Genomic DNA, 19,265 nt, shown 5'->3' with positions numbered 1-19,265 from the left:
TCTCTCATTGGTCAAAGTTCCACGGTTTATTTTCCGGGATTCCACTGAGCTGTCATGCATGTCATCCGTCAGGATGGAATGATAACAGCTTCGCGGGCTTATTGTTGTTGTGTTTTTTTGTAGCTGTCATTATAATAATTTATCATTTTGAGCAGGAATCCAGGATTGATCGGGAAAACATTTTTAAAATGCACTTTTTAATCCCTGTTTCGGAACAAAGCAATCGATCTACAGGTGTGAACGCACCCTTAGTCTAAACAATTTGAGAACCACTTATTTATCAGCGATTCATAACTGACTGTTTGTTCGTTGACCATCCAGGTGCGGAGGTGCATTACCTGAACATGACAGCCCTCACTAAAGGGCACATCAACTCCTCCTTCTGGGTGGTGGACAGGAAACACATGTACATAGGAAGTGCTGGTATGGATTGGAGGTCACTGTCTACGGTAAAGAACAACTCTACTCTTAAATGCAAGTTTATAAATATGCTTCTTTTCAAAAGTGAGTTTATTGTGTTCACTCCACTACATGTTGCTTTACCAATTTGATTATTAATTTTATGTTGGAGTTGTGTGATATGACATGTTCTTCATTATGTTTAGTACTAATTCATTGGTCTGGTGATGTGTTATTTTCACAGATGAAGGAGTTTGGCATCATTATTTATAACTGCACATGTCTGGTGATGGACCTGCACAGGATATTCAACCTCTACAGGCAACTGCAGTATAAAGACTTTTTGCCGTCAATTTGGTCCAAGAAGCTGAAAGCTCTGTATAACAGAGACAAGAACCTTCAACTTCATCTGAATGACACTGAAGCAAAAGCATACATTTCTGTGAGTTGAGTTAGAGATGTTTTGCTTTTTCATGTAACTGAATTATAGTGGAAGCAGAAAACAAGTCCTGGTGTACAGAACGATGATCCTTCATTTGATTTGTCCCACTCTAATGAAGTTTAATATGTTTATTACTATAGGCACACTACAGTATAAATAGAGCAGAGAGAGACAGGCTTAGAAATGCATGAGTAATTATGTTCATTTTTAGCATTGTTTATAGCAGAGAGATTTGCTATTATAGATTAACAGATGTAGGTTTCCATTGACTAAAGGTTGCATTGCCTTTAACATCCTTTTCAATCAATGAAATCCTCACAGAAAATGAACAAGAATCATTTATCATTGACCGCAGCTTCTGGAACCGCATGACAGCTGCGATCGGTCAAGGTTCCGGTTGTCGCCTGCCTGCTTCACACTTGATCAAATGCCTTACTGTGAGATGTGTTATATTTCAAAAGAGAGATGCTGCTCTCATGGTCATGTGCTGGACACACAGGGAATAAAAGTGGCAGTGTCCACGTAAAGTCTCATGTAATGCATGTTTGGTGGTGGTTTAATAACCTTAAGCTTCAGCAGCAGTGATGTTGATCATAGTCTTCATAATATTTTTCTGACCTCACTGTATCCAAATAAACTGGAAATGCTATTTCATGGGACTGATAAAGCTGACTACATTGGGTGCACAGGATGTTAAATTATACTCTTTATGTTATCATTTGTTGTGCTAGAGTTCTCCAGATGTTTTCTGCCCAAAAAAACGGACGAAAGACCTCGAGGCCATTAACAGAGTCATTCAAGAGGCTAAAACATTTATCTACATCTCCATAAGCAACTATTTACCAATGCTCAACCGCAGCCAACCCAAGTGAGTCCTGTTACATGATCAAAATATCTACCATTAATATTACCATATAATACTTGTGATTTAAATGATGCTTGCAAGAAATGTATTTGATCAGAATGCATGGCCAGGATATTTGCACCACATGGGGTAGTTACAGCATCAACCAATAGGCTAACTGGACCATGCTGAAAGTGGCTCATGGGAACTTGGGACAGACACAATTATTATTATTGAGTTTTTTTAAGGTTTATCTTGGCCTTTATTATGATAGGACAGTGTAGAGCAGACAGAAACCGAAGCAGGAGAGAGAGCGGGGCAGGATCAGGAAAGGTCCGGAGTTTGGACTCGGGACGCCCATAGTGCAATAACGCTATATGTCGGTGCACTGCCCACAAAGGCTATCGGCGCCGACGGGACACAATTATTTTAAAATCCAGTCATCTGACCAGTAACTGTCAACTGACTGATGATATCACAAAGACACACAGTCTCAAACCAATGACCAGACACTATCCTACTACTTGATTTATAACACTGTTCCTAGTAGTAGCAGTATAGTGCATTACTGATGCTTACTCTATGTACTTTAACAGGTACTGGTCACGCATCGACAGCATGCTCCGAGAAGCCTTGATTCTGAAAACAAACATCAAAGTACGCCTGTTAATAAGCTGTTGGGAGCAGACTGACCCACTGACGCAGAACTTCCTGTGGTCTCTGAAAACACTATGCATAGAGTCAGTCAGCTGCTCAGTGGAGGTGGTGAGTGTGCATTTATCAACGATTACCAAAGATTAACATGTTCAAAGGTTGCTGAGATTCTTGCACGGTTATTCACCTGTGATCATTGTTTAAAATTGTACAACCAACTTCAAATCTGATCTGATCTGGTTGTGACAGACCAACAGTACTCGGACTTTCCATTGTTTGTATCAGTCTGCTTGTCTGTGTTTGATTGAGACTGACTGTCAGTCTGTGCATTTCTACAGGGACTCAATCTGTAGTCCGGGGTGATATGCAACAGTGTGTAGTGCGAGAGTCAATGAAAATGGAAAGGGTGACCTCTGATGGCTAGCAGACAGAAGTTCATAGACCGGATACGTAACAGTCGGTCTGCATTGAATCAAACAATTCATTAAAAAATGCTGATTTATTCAGCAACCAAACAAGCAATAGCTGTGTCCGAAACAGCACACTTCCATAAAATATAGACTAGGAAAACCAGTGCGTGTGAAGAATAGCATGTCAGAATACTTACTTTTAATGAAACATTATGTGAGCAATACCTGGAGGATTTACTACTTCCTACTTGTGCATCCTGTGGATAAGCAGTATCCTGCATGTGCTCTTTTTAAAATTTAAATACATTTGATGTGCTTCACACAATATCCACCAGGTGGTGCATTGAACAACATACTTTAGTATCAGCACACAGTAGGCAGTCCATTACTGACTCCAAATTATATGACAAAAATTGTAGTTAGTAACATAATCCATTACATTACACATTTTAGGTAATATAATCTGACTACTTTTTGGATTACTTTTAGATTACTTTTGACCTAACTCATTTATCACATTGATTTAAATCTTGTACCATAGTAATATACAAAGATATATTATATATATATTAAATTCAATTCAATTCAAGTTTATTTGTACAGCGCTTTTCACAATTTGAGTTGAATTACTGAAATAAATGAACTTTTCCACGACATTCTAATTTATTGAGATGCACCTGTATATATACAGTATATATCATTTGTTGTTATTAACAGCATGAAGTGCATTAAACATTACATTATATCAAGGTCTCCCAAACTGGGGTTCAAGAAGAAACTGCAGGGGGTTTGTGAGTTTAATGAAAAGCTAATAATTAAATCGTAAAAATGTAAAATTAAAGTAATTTTAAAATAACAAGTCAAGTAAAACACTTACAAAAAATATGCAGGTTTTTTTGTTTACCTGCATGTCATGTGACCATTAACCAACTCCAGAGAATTATTAATTATTATTAACTGATTAATAATTACTTAATTACTAATCCCTACATTACATGTAAATAAGTAATAGCATGGATCTGTGCATTTAATGTGTTTGAAAGCCTCCCAAAGACATAATTATGCATGTTTAAATAGCACACAGAGTGAAAATTCAAATAAACATTAATGTGTTAGTTGAGGCCATGTTGAAATGTTGAGAAAACACTTCTTAAAATTTAAATGATTTTTGTAAATTCAGTGGTCAAATGCCATGTGGCCTCTCAGTTTTCTGTGTAATCATAGTCATCTGACTAGTGAATGTCCACCAAACTGGAAGACTTTCTGAATTTATGTAAGCGGTAGGCTATTTTAGAGAGGAACATTTAAAAGATGAAAAAGAAGAATTAGGGAGAATCAAATATTTATAGATAATTTATTGCTATTGTGTGAATAATATGTATATACAATACACAAATGACAATAATTCCAGTGTGGTGACCCCTTACAGGAGCAGCTGAAGGAAAGGGGGAGAGGGAATGCTGCATAACTGGCACTTTGTATTTGTATAACAGTGTGAATGAAAACTGTCCAACTAACATGTGTCCCTGGAGCACAAAAGCAGCCTTAAGTCGCAGGGGTATATTTGTAGCAATAGCCAACAATACATTGTATGGGTCAAAATTATACATTTTTATTTTATGCCAAAAATCATTAGGATATTAAGTAAAGATCATGTTCCATGAAGATATTTTGTAAATTTCCTACTGTAAATATATTAAAACTTAATTTTTGTTTAGTAATATGCATTGCTAAGAACTTAATTTGAACAACTTTAAAGATGATTTTCTCAATATTTAGATTTTTTTGCACCCTCAGATTCCAGATTTTCTAATAGTTGAAACTCAGCCAAATATTGTCCTATCCTAACAAACCATACATCAATGGTAAGATTATGTATTCAGCAAAACTGACCCTTATGACTGGTTTTGTGGTCCAGGGTCACATATTTGTTCACATAATCTGGGCTAAAGCATGCTAGCCTTGAAAATATATTTAGATAGAGTTGAAGAGTTGAATTTGAAGGGGATCTATTATGCAAAATTCACTTTTAATATTGTTTTTGAGTACAATTATGTGTCACAACCACCCAACTGTGGTAAAAATCCATAGCCCCCCACACACATTCCACCTGGGACTTATATTACATCTTGTAAAAAAGTGGCATAATAGGTCCCCTTTAAATGATTGTATCATGATTGTGCTTTTAATGCTGTTATTTGGATGCTATTAAACTTGTTATTTAAAGGGCAGCACTGAAGCTTGCTTTTCTGTTCAAGTGTGTACCATAATAGCTTCCGCATTTATTGTGATATGAAAATGTGATACCGTCAGGACACAGATAGCATCAGCTAAATGAGCAGCTGTGCGGATCAGAGCTAACGACCACTGGCCTCGAGAAAGAGTCGAATCACTGAGTGAATCTGAATGCATCTTTTTAGAATCAAATTAAGTCACTGGGATGATTCAGAGGGACTGATCACTGCTTACAGCTTGATTTAAGACAAGATAAGTGCTGCAAGTCAAAGGAGGTTTATTTGAACAGATGTACCAGCAGTATGATTTGCTACAGTCCGTTTCTCATTTGTGTTCATGGCCAGATACATCAAGTAATCTAAGACATGGATCAATTTTGAATGATCAACTTTTGTTTCATTTGCTATAAATGGCCTCTATGGCTATACTACTGTTACTCGTACTTAGTGCATATACTGAAACTGACAACATATGTACTCTGTTCTTCTTCTTGTAGAAGTTCTTCATTCCTCAGATGCAGAGCAATGGATATCTCTATGGAATCAATCACAACAGATACATGGTGACAGACACATCTGTGTATCTAGGTAAGAACATCCTCTGCATTCATTAAGCTGCTGATGTCATATTAAGTGAATTGAGATTTGAATTGAATTGAGGGGGGAAATAAAACACGTTTGAATAATTTCTCCTAAAACCATGTTTCTGGGCTCTCAGGGAATTTAAACTGGGTGGGCAACGAGTTTGTCTACAACGCCGGTGTTGGGATGGTGATCAGTCAGCAGGTGGAGCAGAACAACTCGACTGTAGTTGAACGGATGAAAGCTGTCTTTGAACGAGACTGGCATTCCCACTACAGTAAAACTCTCCAGCCAAACAAGATCCCAGCGTGCAGCATGCACACAGTCAAAAAGCAGCCTGCGGCAAGCGATGCTGTCTGAAAATGACATGCAAACCTTAAATTTATCAATCAATTTGTTGGCTGTGTTTCCTTTTAATTGTACATAGTTCATACAACAAGCAAGGCTTTCTATCAAACCCATTTTTGTAAGGTAATAACTATTTTGCTATATTGTTTGGCCAGTGTTTTAACCTGGTATTAAGATGCATTTTCATGATGCAATCACAAGTGGTACTATCAGACTCAGAGCTGTCATCTTTATCCTTTTCATTTGCGTCCTTTACGCTTGGAAGCCAGGTAACATGGGTTTGTCTGATAGACTGTATTTAGGCACGCCGCTCTGCACTCCCATGAAAGTAATGTAGGGTGTGACAAAATAAAATAGAAGGGTCTTGACAAAATCTGATTATAAGTGCCCACAGGAGATGCATTTGAGATACAAACATCTCGGCTGGCACACACACACACACACACACACACACAAACACACACGCACGCACGCACGCACGCACGCACACCCACAAATGCATCTTAATAGCACATGGTAATGTTGTATGACTTGTTTTAAACCACAGGAGATGCATTTGAGATACAAACATCTCGGCTGGCACACACACACACACACACACACACACACACACAAACACACACGCACGCACGCACGCACGCACGCACGCACGCACACCCACAAATGCATCTTAATAGCACATGGAAATGTTGTATGACTTGTTTTAAAATGTTTGTCTCTGCTTAAGCGTTACCCTGAGATTTTCTATTCTACAAAATGTTTTTACCTTTAACTATTAGGGGGGGAAAAAATTGTTTTCAGTTTCACTATCACTTTTGTATTCATAAAATTCTGAATGTGCTTCCAGATATTTTTATGCATAAAATGTTAGGCATAATTAATATTATGCATTATCAAACACTGTATTTAAAATTTAATTTAATAAATACTTTTTTACAGATTTTTATACATCTTGATTTTTTGCTGATTCAGTATATCTGCAAGGTGATTTATGTTGGTCCATGCTGATTTAACACATGTTAAACTATGCTGGTAAATTAGCAGTTGATTTATTTGTACTTTGTATTTTAACTAACATTATGACTGTCCTTCAATGAACAATGAACAAAAGTGTTTACCAGGTAGGCAAGCTGTTTCGAACTCCCAAAACGAGCCCCAAATGAACTTTGTTTTGGCCTGATTTTCTTCTAAATGACATCACACAAGTGAGTTTTGATTGAAATAAATCAACATCAGACGGACGGTCCACACAAAGATCTGATCTCACCATCAGTCTGTGATTACTTTTTTTTTTTCCAAATTTGATATCACCTTACACAATGCACATTTTTTCAGTTAGCTTAATATAAAAATATTACGGTATTGATATTTAAAATTCTATATGTCATTAATAAAAATTATGCCTTAATACACATGTCATTATGGGGAGATGGGGTGGAGGAGATATGCTGGAAGAATTTATGATAGCAAGTGAGTAAGTGTAATGTTTCAGTTTTGCTGTCCTTGACTTTTAGTTTGAAGCTTATTGTTTTCTCTGTTTCCTTTCTGTTTCTATGGTTTTGTCTGACAGCCGACTTTCTGTGTGAGTGCTTGCTTTGTGTGTGTGTGTGTGTGTGTGTGTGTGTGTGTGTGTGTGTGTCACTTTTTCCTGAAAAGTTAAGACAAAACATTTTGATTACCCCTGTGGCCTATTGCATGAAGCTAGCTGAACTGTGGAATTACTTTTATGCCAATAAAAATGAATGTAATTTTTCAAGAATCTTATGAAAATATAAATTGAAACTGAATAAGATGTCTTTGAAACAGAAAAAAATAAATCAGAGGCAAAATCTTTGACTTTGTTTTTAATACACTGCATGTTTTGCTAACTGTTTTCTCCTTTTTCTTTCGCTGATCTGTACTTACAAATGCGCATAGTTTTCATTTACGCTTCTGAAGTTTTCTTTCGCCGTTCTGGCACAAATCTCTCATGGGGGCGGGGCTAGCAGCGGTGTGTTCTCATTGGCTACTGAGTTTTTGATTGACAGTTTCTTGACCTGGAAGTGCAGGCATCAGTGTTGCACCCATGTGGATGTGAGCGCCTGTTAGCGGCTTCCTATTTCATTTTAGTAATACAAAGTTATTTGTTTTGTTCTTGAATTTAATCTGTATCTGTTGCTATTACTATGTCAGCATAAGCTTTTAGGAACGCGAGCTCAAACGAGAGAAAATGAAGGTCTACTGAGGCTTAATGAGATGTACTGCATATAATACTGAAAATATCATATAATGTCCAATGTTTTCATAGAATATTTTTTTTATTGCTGATGATTCTTTTGCATTGTAGGGTCTAATTAGGTTGTGCTGTTACAATTTAAAGATAATACTAGTATCATATGTGTGTGATATATTCAGACATCTAGAAAGTCTCACTCCAACCAGGTAATCAAGGTTGGCAACCCTGGCCAAAACCCTCAGCATATGCACTTACACCATCACAATTAATGATCACTTAAAGGGGTCATATGATGCGATTTCATAAACACATTTCATTACACCAAATACACAAAATAATGTTCTTTTTAGCAACATCCTATGACCCCTTTAATTCTGAAGAATTCAAACAATATGAAAATTCGAAAGTCGTGGCTTGTCACATGTACAGACCTCAAAGGTAATTTCATTACACATTCCACACATCATGCTGATAATTTTGTTTAGTTATTTTATTTAGTTAACATTATCATCTAACATTTAAATAATAGGACCCCTTTAAACATAAAACGTTGAAAACTGATATTTGAAAAAAAAAAAAAAAAGAAAATATACTTTAAATGTGAAATTAAAACTGTCAGCAGGTGGCAGCAAGTCACTGTTAATAAGTGAGTCGTTGCGATTGAACCGAATCATTTAAACGGTTGATTCATTCAGGAACAAAAAAGTGTCATGTTGCTCAGAGACTCAAATTGGAATTATATTTGTTGGCGAAATAGAGCAAAAACAGTCAATATTGTGTCTAAAACGTAAGTATCTTAATATTAAATTCATGTTTATTGAACTGCTGTGTAAAATCAATATCACATTTGTAACCATGCTGCTTTTTGGTGGAAAAAACGTCAGTCTTCGCGTGATACTGATTAACTATATGAAATGATATACATATATACGTTTCTGCTCCCATATCTTGAATTTTGTGATCATTGTAAATGCATTTTAATAAACTGAATCATGCAGTGAAATAACGCACACTGGTCTAACCTACTAGACTTCCTATTGCCTTCCATATTGCAGGAGCACTGAAGATAGCAATGTGCTGAAACGTTTGCTTGCTTGCTCGTGTCCATCTGTTTTTAATTCACATGCACTTTGCACTTTTGCACAATGCAATTTATAAAAACGAAAAAGATGTTTTTGTAGTCTTTTTAGTCTTGAGTGGATCAGTGTGTGGTTAGCCACCCTCTTGCTCATTACCACTCACTTTTAAAATGGCTGCTACGCCCCTGAAAGTCGTTTTTGTTGTTTAATCCTCTGCTCTTCAGAGATTTAATGTCTTTTATCTTCAGTTGATTTTTTTTGTGCTGTTTATTCCAACCCAAATTTAATGTCTGACGGATCCAAGTTCTGTTCAGATTGAGCAAAAAGAACATAAAACACATATCTGACACAAGTTGTGTAACTATAACACATTAGTGTGTGAAAGGTTTCAAATTTGTGTGTGTTAAATTTGACACAATATGTGTTACCCGTGAGCACACTCACTACGTGTTAAATTCGTTTTTTAACACATCTCTTTTTAAAGAGATGTGGTTTTCAACACATCATTTTTAAGAGCGTGCCGACACTCACCATCATAGTGCATTATGTACGCAAACAAACAGGCCTTTGTGAATGTTATTTATGTACAAGATTTTGTCAGTTGCTACATTTAAATTTAAAGTGCAAACTGTATTAACTGTTAACTCTTCATGAATTTTCGCAAAAGAAGCATTATTAATATATATATATATGTGTGTGTGTGTGTGTGTGTGTACCAAATTAAAGTTGGTGAAATGTCACTCACGCCCTTGTGGTTCTCACCCCTCGAAATGGTTAATATTTTTACATCTGCCTGTTTTACATTGACACAATGTGTCATTTTTAACACATTTTTTAGAGAGCAGTAGGCTGTAACGGCTTCTAAAACAACATGTAAGGCCGTGTCACACGGGGGAAATAACTAAAAGATAAATAAATAAAACATGTAGGCCAGAAATGGACTCTTTATCAATAATGGAAAAGCAGGATGTTAAATACACAAAGGAAAGAAGGATTAATTCCCATTTAAATTCATTTCAGCAAATAATAACTGATCTGATGCATTGAAACATATAGACTGCAAATCAAATCAATTAAACCTCTCAAGATCTCAGCAGAGGATGATTAACCAACTCCAAAAACAACTTATTTTTTATTTATTTTTTTACAATGCATGAACTTTGCTATTGAAAACTACTGGACTATAAGAACTAAATTTGTCAAGTTGACTTACATTTTTGAGTCATCCGTTTAAAATATTAAGATAAATGAACGTAGACTTTGGTACTGAAAGCTTATCTCAGTATTTCTGCATCTCCTGCCAGTCTAATGGTAGATCTGCTGTGACACACCAGCACTCTTGCAGACAGGTCAATTTCCTGAGGGCCCGTGCAAAAAACTGGGTCTGATATAGTCGGACCATTTGAAACAGCCGTCCCTGCTTGCCGATACGCTGTAACGCTCACATACTACAGCTTGCATTTGCTAACAGTGCAACTACTGAGGACGTCATCACAGTGTTTTTAGTCGTAATGACAACCATGAGAGCATCGTTACGGACAATAGTTCTCAGTTCACCTCAGCTGTTTTCACAGAGTTTTGGAAGGCATGAGATATAAAGCACATCCGTACATCTGAAAAGATCAGAGCCGTCACTGAGCAGCTTCAGGTGAACTGAGAAACCTACTACAGGTGTGTTTCCATATGAACTGATATATGAGAGAAAGATGCGAACCGAGCTCAACATCCAGCCTTTGCATGGCAGGGACAGATGTGATGTGATCTGGATGCTGTCTGTGAAGAAACGAGACCAAATGAGACGACACTGATCACAAACGCAGCGCTCTCAGTCCTGTCTCTGCTGCGCGACAGAGAGGGAGGAAAGGCTTCCTCGTGCAAAAGATCATCCTTGATTCTCTGCTGCTGTAACTGTAGAGACGAGTGAGACTCGACATACTCCTGCTCAGTGAGGGGGAAAAAGCTCCAGAAATAGTTTTAGTGTTACCATATAAGCACAATATTACCAGCAATAGTGAGCAATATAAGCATTTTCAACACAAACGGCAACGAAGCAGATCCGTTATATTGCTTACAAAGAGAGTCAGTGAACGAGAACAATTCATTCACTTTAAAGATTTGTTCAAAAACAGTGAGTCGTTCACGACTACAGCACAGAAGAGCATTAATGGCTGATTCTTCACTCGGGGCCAGTTTGACTAGAAGTCTTTAAAGATGTTTCACATGTTGTGGAATAAAGATCTGATCATGGCTTTGATCAACCTTCATGTGGATGTTGGTGTAATGTGATGCTGTGGATGTTTTATGGAGTGACTGATGAATATTTCAGTGTTTATTTGGGTCCATTTACACATTTTAGTCAAGCCAATTCACATATCCTAAAGTCTTTGCCTAAAGCAGAACAAAACAAAAAAGCAATTGAACATTTCCTCCATTATTGCCCGGAAAAGAAAAGAGAGTTCCTTGTCGTCACAATATATGGGGTAAGTTGTCACAAACGCAACCTGACATTAGAATTACAGCAAAACAGCCAGATAAAGTAACGAGATTTGTTTCAGAATTTGAATGAACATAATGAAAACAAACAAACAAAACAATCATATTAATAGGCCTTTTTTATTTATTTATCTGGACACATTATCATGAGAAAAACACACACAAACGAAGATCCAAACTCACACAGACACTAATGCAGACAAAGCAAAACCACATGCAGTGAAGAGAGACACGAAACCAAGAGAACAGGAACTGATGAAAATATAAATAATCTCACAGTGCAAAACATCTCAATCAGCTTCATTTTCTTTCCCTAGGATATAATTTCTTGTTTTATTTCTCTTTTGATTTCGGGATGTTGTGGCGTTTCGACTGGAGAATGCAAATGTGACACAAGCAAATGTCATTTCAATCATCCTCATCTCATAATGCAGTCGTCACGTGACCATGACATTTTCATGCTCTTTATTGTCACACGTGGAAAACAGAAATAACTGACATATAGAATATAATTTAAACAGACACTGACGTAATTCTCACACTATTGTCTACAAGAAACAGTCTATATACAGTACATACTGCAAGCAAGAGTAGCTTCTTCTGCATTTGGTTGAAAATTTGGGAAACTATTTTTTACAGCATTTTGCTTTTCAATTCAACAAATATCTGACATATGTTCTATATAATTCTTCCAAATATAACATGCATCTCAGCAGTGGTGGAAACGTCCCGTCTGCTGCTGATATGAGGAGCTCATGCAGTGATCTGGATTATGAATGTTTATTTGTGCAGCTCTTGTTCTTGTTCACAGAGGTGTAAAGTTCACCCAGCGGCTCATTTTCTGTTCATCTGATGACAGCGTAAGTCACTGAATCATCATGATCCTGAAAGAACAGCACAGAGTTTCTCCGTCAGTGTTTGAACCGCAGCCACATGTTGATAAAGCTTCATTTATCTGAGATTCAGATTCAGAACTACATCTCAGCAGTGTATAGATGAGGGAAGCTGCTGTGCTTTTCTCTGAATAGGACCGAACAGCAGACAGTGATGAAGAACAAGGGAATGAGCTGCTATCTACTCACTTTGAGCGATTTTACTGGCTTTTTACTGGAAGAAGAGACTTCAGAGTAAGTCACATCATCTGTCTGCTCCTAAACATCAGTGCAAACGTTTAACACACAGAACAGACATGTCTCTCACTGTCAAATAATATGACATTATAGAACAGAACTGAAAGTCTAATGGTTTATTTGACTCACATTGTCTCTCGCAGCAGCAGGAGTGGACATGTTGATCGTCTCATACGTCACTTTATCTTCATTCTCATCTTTGACCTTCAGACAACAAACAGTTAAAACTGCATGATTCACACTTTATTGAGCTTTAAAGACAGAAATCAGATCTAAATCACTGGCATTACTGAACTCACCACCGATTCACCAGTGCCTCTTTTATTACCTGAAACAAAAGTGCCTCAAATGATTATTTATAATAAAAGACACATGCAAACACAGAATGTTAACAAAGCTAATGACGTTCAGATTTTACAAGAGGCAAGAAGCATTAAATTGAATGAAAATGAATGATTTGATTTGAAATGAATTAAACTACATAAAAAAGTTTGTCAAGACAAACTTTAGGTTGGCTTGAGAAAGCCTAGCTTGAAAGTTTCAAGCAGTTGTAAAAGCATGAAGTTTGAAAATTTAGATAAGTTAACATGATTAGCATGTTGTTAAGATGTTTCCAGCATGATTAGCATGTTGCTAGCATGTTGTTAGCATGATTAGTGTGTTGTTAGCATTATTAGCATGTCACTAGCATGTTTTAGCATGATTAGCATGTCATTAGCGTGTTTCCAGCATGATTAGTATGTTTCTAACATGATTAGCTTGTACATAACATGTCGCTAGCATGTTTCCAGCATGATTAGCATGTTGTTAACATGATTAGCAAGTTACTAGCATGTTGCTAGCATGTTTCTAGCATGATTATCAAGTTACTAGCATGGTTAACATGTTACTAACATGTTGTCAGCATGATTAGCATGTTGTTAGCATGTTTCTAGCATGATTAGCAAGTTACTAGCATATTGTTAGCATTATTAGCAAGTTACTAGCATGTTATTAGCATGATTAGCATGTTACTAGCATGATTAGCATGTTACTAGCATGATTCTGGCATGATTAGCATGTTACTAGCATGATTCTGGCATGATTAGCATGTTACTAGCATGTTGTCTATCATGTTACTAGCAACAGTCTGATAGTCTGGGCTGAGTTTGGTGGTTCTAGCTTGAAAGCTCTAGGAGGAGTAGCGCTCAGAGATTTAGTCTAAGAAAAATAATAATAAGCTTAAGTAGCAGATCAGTGATGATTAAATGATTAAACGATGCTTGTTTGACTTGATAACTCTTTGAGGTTGACATTACAGGAATCACAGATGAACATAATCACATAATCCACATGTTTCTGTGATACACACAATCTGAACATGATGTGCTTGTTTGCTGATCATTACAGTGAGATCTGAACGGTTTTTAATTGTTATGAAGGAGTAAATCTGAAACTCACCGGCTCTTTTTCTGCAGATGAGCCAGAGAACAGCAGCCAGGAAAACAGCAAATCCAGCAGCAGCAGCAGAAATCACTGTCACTGAAGAAGAGATCACAATCATAGTGAAAGACAAAAGCCATCAGCACAGAGTGCGATTTCAACCACTGTGACCTCTGACTTTTCATTTATGCCCTGTGACTGATTTATTGTTTATTGCTCTTCTTTATGCTGCTGGAATTCAGAGCTTTTTGCTTTAGATCTGAATGTTGTGTATAGCACATTTTAACGCAATTTTGTTGCCCAAAGTGCTTCACAATTTAAAAGAAAGCATATACAAAGATTAAAAACAATAAAATGTAACATAATTAGTAAGAAAGACTTACAAAGACTATGATGATGTCAATGTACCTTTAGTCTCGTGATTGTTTGAGGGATGCTGAGAGTTTGTGACTGCTGTCGTTGTATTAGCTGGAGCTGTAAAAGATGAATGTTAGTTCAGATGCATCACACTGTAGAATATGACAATCATATTTTAATCAGTCAATTCACAAGATAACTCTAGCATGATGCACTGCACAAAGACTATGATGATGACAATGTACCTCTAGGTTTGTGTGTGTTTGTAGTTGAGGGATGCTGAGAGTTTGTGACTGCTGTCGTTGTTTTAGCTGGAGCTGTAAAAGATGAATGTTAGTTCAGATGCATCACACTGTAAAACAGGGATCTCCAAAGTGTCCCGAAATCATTTTCTGTACTGTATTTTCCAGTTGCCTTTTTCTAAAGCATCTGAAATGTGCTGATTTACATTCCAAAGTCACTTGTACAATGCACAAAATGGCAAAATAAACCGTAGACACTTAAAGTAGGCACTGTAGATTTTTATAGCTATATTTCTCATGTCTGTGTGATAGTATTCACTGATAGTTTTGGGATCACGGTGAAGATCGTTTGAGGTTTGATATTTAGATTCCATTTGGCTATAAATCTACAGTGCTCTGTCGTAGACGTGTAAATTATATCACACGTCATTCTTCATGATTTGTGAATTCAGGTGTCCTCCGGTCTGAGATCAGAGTGTTTTTTTTTATATAGTGACTCTTAATTTTATAATGCGTATAGCTGCAAAAGTCGGACACTTAGGAGACTGAAACCAGTGTCATCTTGACCTGCTTGATTTGAAAAATAGGAATGTGAAAAAGCGGGCGTTCTTCACGATTCACGGCTATTTCCAACAAACATGGAGTCTGAGATCATACTAAATCACTTGTTTTATATGTAGCCTGATTTGGGAAAACGTTCACAATCACGTTATCATGTTTCAGTCTTTCTCGCTGCTCTTTTTCTTGTGTAATAATGTCAAACAGGCTGAGCCGAAGAATAGCAATGGTCATAGGCTCATATAGACTATTCTGATTTGTGAAAACATTCTCAGTGCAGTCTTGCTCAGTTAAGCCTTCCCTGATTCTTTAAAGGGGTCATGACATGGATTTTTTTTATATATACGAGGAAAACCATCATTGACAGATAAAGCATTATGAAATTGTTTGCTCAGGGTTTGCACTGCAGCTGCTGTTAGATCTTAATTGACTCACATCCTGCTTATAACTTAAAATAGTAAAGAAAATCAGAAAAATATGTATTGCAGACTGCTGAACACATTTACAGTTTATCATTGATTCAGTTTTAATATAGAGGTCTATGTTTTTTGGATGAATATTTTGGTGGGGATCTGCCACTCCTGCATTTACAGACGAGCTGCGACTGCAGCTAAACAGAAAAAGTTACTTGGTTTTCATTTTAATTTGTCTGTTGTGCAGTTTGCCGGCAGATATTGAGACACGAGAGAAGTAGTGGAGAGCGGGGCACAATGTAACACTTTTTGACTTTCTCAGTCTGTGTAAATCCACATGGGGTTCATAGCATATTTTTTTGTTCACTGTAATTTTACACTTGTCCAGTACAAATACGTCGCTTTGTTTCATAATTACAGTGTATACGTTTTTCTTTATTTACCCTCAAAAAATGGAAGTGAAATGTGACAACATGCCCCGTAGGTGGGGTACACTGTAACATCTGAGGGGCACGTTGTAACATGACTGTATGACAGCGTTATCTGATCTCATGAAAAAAATATACAAGACAAACTAAAATATTTTGTCAATAAAATAAAATTATTTTTTTTAGTAAAATAATGGCGTTTTTTTATAATTAAAAATGATCTGATTTTGGAGTTTGATAATGAACAAATTGCAACCATGCTTGGGACGGCCCACATAAATGAGCAAAACTGCTTTACATTTCTTGAAATAATACACTTCTGAGCATTAAACATTCACTGCCCGTCTTTATTCACCTATTCCTCATGGTTTCTCATTAAAAGTAATTAAAGTAAATAGTGTAAATTACATCGCTAATGTCATAGAATAGCACATTGTAACGCAGTGTTACAACGAGCCCCATCTGCGCAACTGGAGTTTAAAACCGGTTACTGTCTTCTGCTAGTTAGCGAAGCATTAAAAAACTATCTGAACTGATAAATAACAGATTGGAGATTAAAATAATAGCACTAATAATTTGCCTCATTTTAAATGAATACTAAAAACTAAGATGACAATTTTACTTAAGCCAGAAATGTACTTTTACTATGGTAAAATAAATGTTCAGCGATATCTTCAAAAGATTTTTGAATTTCTGTGCACTTTTTTTCTCTATAAAGTGTTGATATGGCAACTAGTAAATACCGTAAATGTTGTTATGCTAGCATGTGTGGAAATATTCAAACCACGTGTGTTACAACTAACCCCGCGTTACTCTGTGCCCCGCGCTCCTCTACAAATCCTGTATAATAAATAATAGTTTAACAATCAAACTTCACGACTTCACGCCGAGTGAGAGGAGAGAGCAGTTTCAGTTTGGCTTTAAATAAGTTTTGTATTGGCTTGGCATTTAAAATAAATTAAAACAAGTTTAAATGAATGAAGTTTGTAAAAAAAATTAAAAGTTTGTAATAAATGGCACAATATATTTGCCTATGTATTTTATTTTTTTCATTTATACATATATTTTCCCATTTTAGTTCTGTATTGAATACCATTAAATTTAAAGGATTTGGAATGAGAGGAAGTAAAATACAAGTTTATAATGTTTGTTAACGTTTCATTTTATTTACTGGTAGGCCTATTTTAAATTTCCTCTGAATGTAATAATAAAATGTGGCTTCTACACCGATGAGACTTATCTGTTTTGGTTGTTGTTTGATTGTTTTTTCTATAAACAACACAAGTTTGATATGTTGCGATTTATTTTCTGGAAAATACGGTATAGTGCAAATATAATGTGGACCGTTTGTACCTTTGAGTTTCTCGTCTGTCAAACTGAAAGAAGCTTTTGTTCCTCCGTTTGTTCTGCTTCAATAATACTAACAGTCCTTAATGTTACTGACATTATGAGGGTCTGAAACTGATTAATGAGCTTGTTTTCTCACCTGAACTCTTGACAGTATAAGTGACTGAGGTCTTGACTTGATCTCTCTGAGTAACATTGCATCTCCACTCTCTGTTGTGATCTTCATTCAGGAGTGTTGTATTCAGAGAGCTGATACAGTGTCCTGGAGCTGATATCTGGAGTCTGGAGTCTGATCTCGTCAGTTTAACACCAGCCTGATTCACCCAGAACAGCTCAATTCCCTCAGAACGGATCCAATCATCACAAGAGACTCCAGCAGATGAATACAGCTGACAGAAGAGAGTCACAGAGCGGCCTGCACTGATCTCAGTCTGTGAGGATGAGACTGAAACACAAAATAACACACAAATTACAGACTCTTCAATCATCATGGGAGTTTAGATGAAGAATTTGCTCTTTTAAATTGACCACATAATCATAGAATTACCATGAAGGACATGCAGATAAACACGAGCATCAGGTTCTTGTTGTTGGTCTCTATTCACACCAGTCCATTGTTGGCAGATGTAAGATCCATAATCTTCTTTTGAGATGTTCCTGATGTTCAGAGAGCAGCCAGACCCCAGACGCAGTCTCTCATGTGTCCCTGTGTCTTTATTCTTTATCCCTAAAGTGATCAGTTCAACTGTTTCTGAATGTCTGAATCTGTTATTATAGATCCATGTAGTTGAGTTGCAGCCAGGAAGAGCATCATTACAGGACAGACGGACATTTTCACCAGAACTGATGAACACATGAGCATCATCCACTCCACTGGAACCTGAAACACAAGAACATTTGAGTGATAATTATGTTATATATTAATAAATGAAAACATAAAACATACCAGCATAAAAAGCAGAAGATTCAGATCATACAGTATTTTTCACCAATTAGTACAAACACACTCTCCAGAATAAACTACTGTTCTTCATCAGAGAGCTGTTCGAATCACAAACACACTCTCAATATGAAGATAATTCAGCATCAGATGTTTGAGTGTGAAACTGTCTAGTTTTAGTGCGTTCAGGAATAATCCAGTATGTTCTGAATGAAACACAAGAATAAACTGATGGTGTTGAAATTAACTCTTTCTGAGACTAATTCCACTGAATGTCTTGAAGAGAAAACACAGATTTCTTTACCTGTGAGAAGTGAAGAGAGAGCGATCAGTCCCAGCAGACACAGATGACACTCATCAGACATTTTCTCTTTCTCTCAGTCTTTCTCTTCATTATTTACTTTCAACTCTTTCTTTAAATACTCTCAGCTCCTCCTGTGGTTTTAACTTCCTCTGATCTGACAGACTGAGTGTTTAAATTCTTCTAGAGTTGCACTATATGCCAGTGCATAATGAAGAAGTGCTGCTTTACATTGTGTGAAACATGTTCTTCAGTGTGATAAAGTGCATTCTGTCAGCCACACTGGCTCAACACACATCTGCTCTGAACACAGTTTATAGGCTATTCTTTCCTTTTGCACACGAGTGTTTTACTGATAGTTTTACTTCTTTCTTTGAGCAGTTTCCTGCATGCCGTTAAAATCTAGAAATAGCATCATTAAATTATT

General features: G+C 36.6%; 2 protein-coding genes and 1 long non-coding RNA gene across 3 annotated transcripts in view; 1 reads left to right on the top strand and 2 right to left on the bottom strand.

Annotated features, from left to right (window-relative positions):
• Window positions 1-4,217, top strand: part of LOC107693776 (inactive phospholipase D5-like) — a 42,356-nt gene extending 38,139 nt beyond the window's left edge. Inside the window, exons 5-9 of the mRNA XM_016493289.1 lie at window positions 322-449; window positions 644-841; window positions 1,573-1,709; window positions 2,282-2,450; window positions 4,179-4,217. Coding sequence (XP_016348775.1) covers window positions 322-449; window positions 644-841; window positions 1,573-1,709; window positions 2,282-2,450; window positions 4,179-4,217 — 671 coding nt within the window. The remainder of the gene's footprint in view (window positions 1-321; window positions 450-643; window positions 842-1,572; window positions 1,710-2,281; window positions 2,451-4,178) is intronic.
• An 8,254-nt stretch (window positions 4,218-12,471) lies between these two features.
• On the bottom strand, window positions 12,472-13,033 carry LOC107693782 (uncharacterized). Its single transcript, XR_001634788.1, has 3 exons — window positions 12,960-13,033; window positions 12,783-12,851; window positions 12,472-12,584 (listed from the first exon to the last, which is right to left on the bottom strand). It is a non-coding gene; the product is annotated as an uncharacterized LOC107693782 (long non-coding RNA).
• A 992-nt stretch (window positions 13,034-14,025) lies between these two features.
• On the bottom strand, window positions 14,026-18,912 carry LOC107693775 (uncharacterized). Its single transcript, XM_016493288.1, has 6 exons — window positions 18,842-18,912; window positions 18,145-18,477; window positions 17,737-18,042; window positions 14,661-14,726; window positions 14,271-14,351; window positions 14,026-14,030 (listed from the first exon to the last, which is right to left on the bottom strand). The coding sequence occupies exons 1-6, from the start codon at window positions 18,900-18,902 to the stop codon at window positions 14,026-14,028; spliced, it is 852 nt and encodes a 283-aa protein (XP_016348774.1). The 5' UTR covers window positions 18,903-18,912.
• Window positions 18,913-19,265: the final 353 nt, after the last annotated feature.

Source organism: Sinocyclocheilus anshuiensis, unplaced genomic scaffold, assembly GCF_001515605.1.
Source record: "Sinocyclocheilus anshuiensis isolate Anshui unplaced genomic scaffold, SAMN03320099.WGS_v1.1 scaffold2088, whole genome shotgun sequence".
Classification (NCBI taxonomy): domain Eukaryota; kingdom Metazoa; phylum Chordata; class Actinopteri; order Cypriniformes; family Cyprinidae; genus Sinocyclocheilus; species Sinocyclocheilus anshuiensis.
Note: the sequence above shows the minus strand (reverse complement) of the source record. Positions and strands in the feature narration are given on the sequence as shown.